At 53.2% G+C, this 2,192-nt stretch overlaps 1 protein-coding gene across 1 annotated transcript; it reads left to right on the top strand.

The window, feature by feature from the left end:
• The first annotated feature begins 235 nt into the window (after positions 1–235).
• Positions 236–1,811, top strand: LOC122009029 (patatin-like protein 3). The gene is made up of 3 exons (XM_042564983.1): positions 236–1,164; positions 1,237–1,299; positions 1,387–1,811. Exons 1-3 carry the CDS (start codon positions 289–291, stop codon positions 1,696–1,698), a joined length of 1,251 nt encoding a protein of 416 aa, XP_042420917.1. The 5' UTR covers positions 236–288; the 3' UTR covers positions 1,699–1,811.
• The last annotated feature ends 381 nt before the right edge of the window (positions 1,812–2,192 follow it).

Genomic DNA, 2,192 nt, shown 5'->3' on the forward strand with positions numbered 1-2,192 from the left:
CGAGGACGTCGGTGGCATCACGGGAGGGTCCTTCCACACGTGCGAACACCTCGCATCAATTCCTCGCCCGCCGACTCGCGAGCCCTCTTTCCTCTCACCTTCACCTGGACCTCGTTCCTCTTCCTTCTCCCGCGTTTGCAGCCGCTCATCGCGAATTCGACGGTCCTCGTCGCCTCTCGAGTAGGAGTACGTGTGCTGCTCCGAACGGACTATTTAAGAGGACTTGGGCGGGCAGCCTTCCGCCAAGTCCTCCGTCCGTCTCTTCTCGCGTCTCGTTTACTTGAAAGGATGGCGTTCATTGCCGACGACAAGTTGAGCTGCGAGATCTTCTCCATCCTGGAGAGCAAGTTCCTCTTCCCCCTCTGCTCCTCCGCCGTCGCTTCTCCATGGACTCCGGTGGGTCCGCGCAGCGCTGCGGCCGGAAGAGTCCGTATCCTGTCGATCGACGGGGGCGGGAACGCCTCCGATGGCTTCCTAGCAGCGGCCGCTCTCACCCGAATGGAATCCACCCTCCGCCGCCGCACCGGCGACGCCTCAGCCAGCGTCGCCGACTTCTTCGATCTCGCCGCGGGGTCCGGCGCCGGAGGTGTCCTCGTTGCGATGCTCTTCACGAGGGGCCACGATGGCCGCCCCCTCTTCTCCGCCGCCGAAGCTCTGCAGCTCCTCCTCGCCGAGAGCCGTCGCCGAAGCGGAGGGGGCTTCGGTTCCAAGAGGAAGGGCATCTTCCGGGGGTTATTCGGCCGATCGGGTGGTTTACTGCGGAAGATCTTTGGGGATGCGTCCCTGAGGGACACGCTGAAGCCGGTCCTGATCCCCTGTCACGACCTAGCCACAGGATCGCCCTTCGTCTTCTCGAGGGCAGACGCCGTGGAGGCGGACGCGTACGACTTCTTCATCAGGGATGTGTGCGCAGCCACCTGCGAGGACGCTGTCGAGCTGCGGTCGGTCGATGGACGCACACGGGTGTCGGCAGTGGGTGGAGGGGTGGCGGTGGCCAATCCCGCGGCGGCCGCCATTACTCACGTGCTTCACAACAAGCAGGAGTTTCCCTTCGCGGTCGGAGTCGAGGACCTCATGGTGGTGTCGATCGGGGCTTCCGGTGGCGCTTCCGCCACTGGCAAGGCGCAGATCGTTAGGGTCGCCGTCGAAGGTGCCGCTGATATGGTACGGAACCGCCGGTAACTTTTTCAATTCCCGATCATGTAACAATCCTAATTCAGTCTCTATTCTCATCAGGTGGATCAAGCAGTGTCAATGGCATTTGGAGAGATCAGAACAAGCAACTACGTTCGAATCCAGGTACTAAATTTCGAACATCAAAATTGAGCGATCAGATCCTGTACCAAACAAGCGACTTACATTCTCGGGCAAACATTTTTTCTCCAGGCAAATGGATTCATCTCCGGAAACAGCACGCCGAGAGCAGCCAATTCGAGTAAATTGATGGAAGAAATCGATGAGATTTTGTCGCAGAGGAACGTCGACTCGCTGCTATTCAGAGGGAAGAAGATCTCGGAGAAAACCAAGGCCGAGAAGCTGGAGTGGTTCGCCGGGGAGCTGGTGAAGGAAGAAAATTGGAGGCGGAAGAGCTCGATTCCCACAGTACTGGTGAAGCAAATGATGACGCCGAGAACGTCGTCGGCGACGACGACCACGACAGTGACGACGACCTCGAGCACAACGTCTCGATCGAACTAAATTAATTACAGTTTGATTGTATTGAGAGAAAAAACAAAATGAGTGGACTTAGTTGTGTAATGTATATAATATTTGTGCAGAAAAACTAGACCAACGGTAAAAATAAAAAACTACGAAAGAAATAGTGCCGTAGATATAATGAAAAAAGTACGTGTAATTCCTCTCCAAATAATTTTTTGAAATCAGTCTTGCAATTCATCTATTCCTACTTTACTTTCTGCCGTCGAACTCCACGCAAAAGAAACACGCTCTTTTATTAAGCGTCGCCTTTAATTTTTGAATTTATTAAATAACGACGTTTACCGCTTATCTAAAGCATCGATCTGCCCATCTTTAATTAGGAATTTATTAAATAACGACGCTTACCGCTTGCCACTTACTACCAACGCTTTCACGAGCGTTGACGGTAAATTATTAATTGAGCAGAAATCTAAAGAATATCTTTCTCGTACTGTAAATGTCCTTATTCCATAATAGCAATAAAATTTTGGAAG

Source organism: Zingiber officinale, chromosome 8A (genome assembly GCF_018446385.1).
Source record: "Zingiber officinale cultivar Zhangliang chromosome 8A, Zo_v1.1, whole genome shotgun sequence".
NCBI classification, from domain to species: Eukaryota; Viridiplantae; Streptophyta; class Magnoliopsida; order Zingiberales; family Zingiberaceae; genus Zingiber; species Zingiber officinale.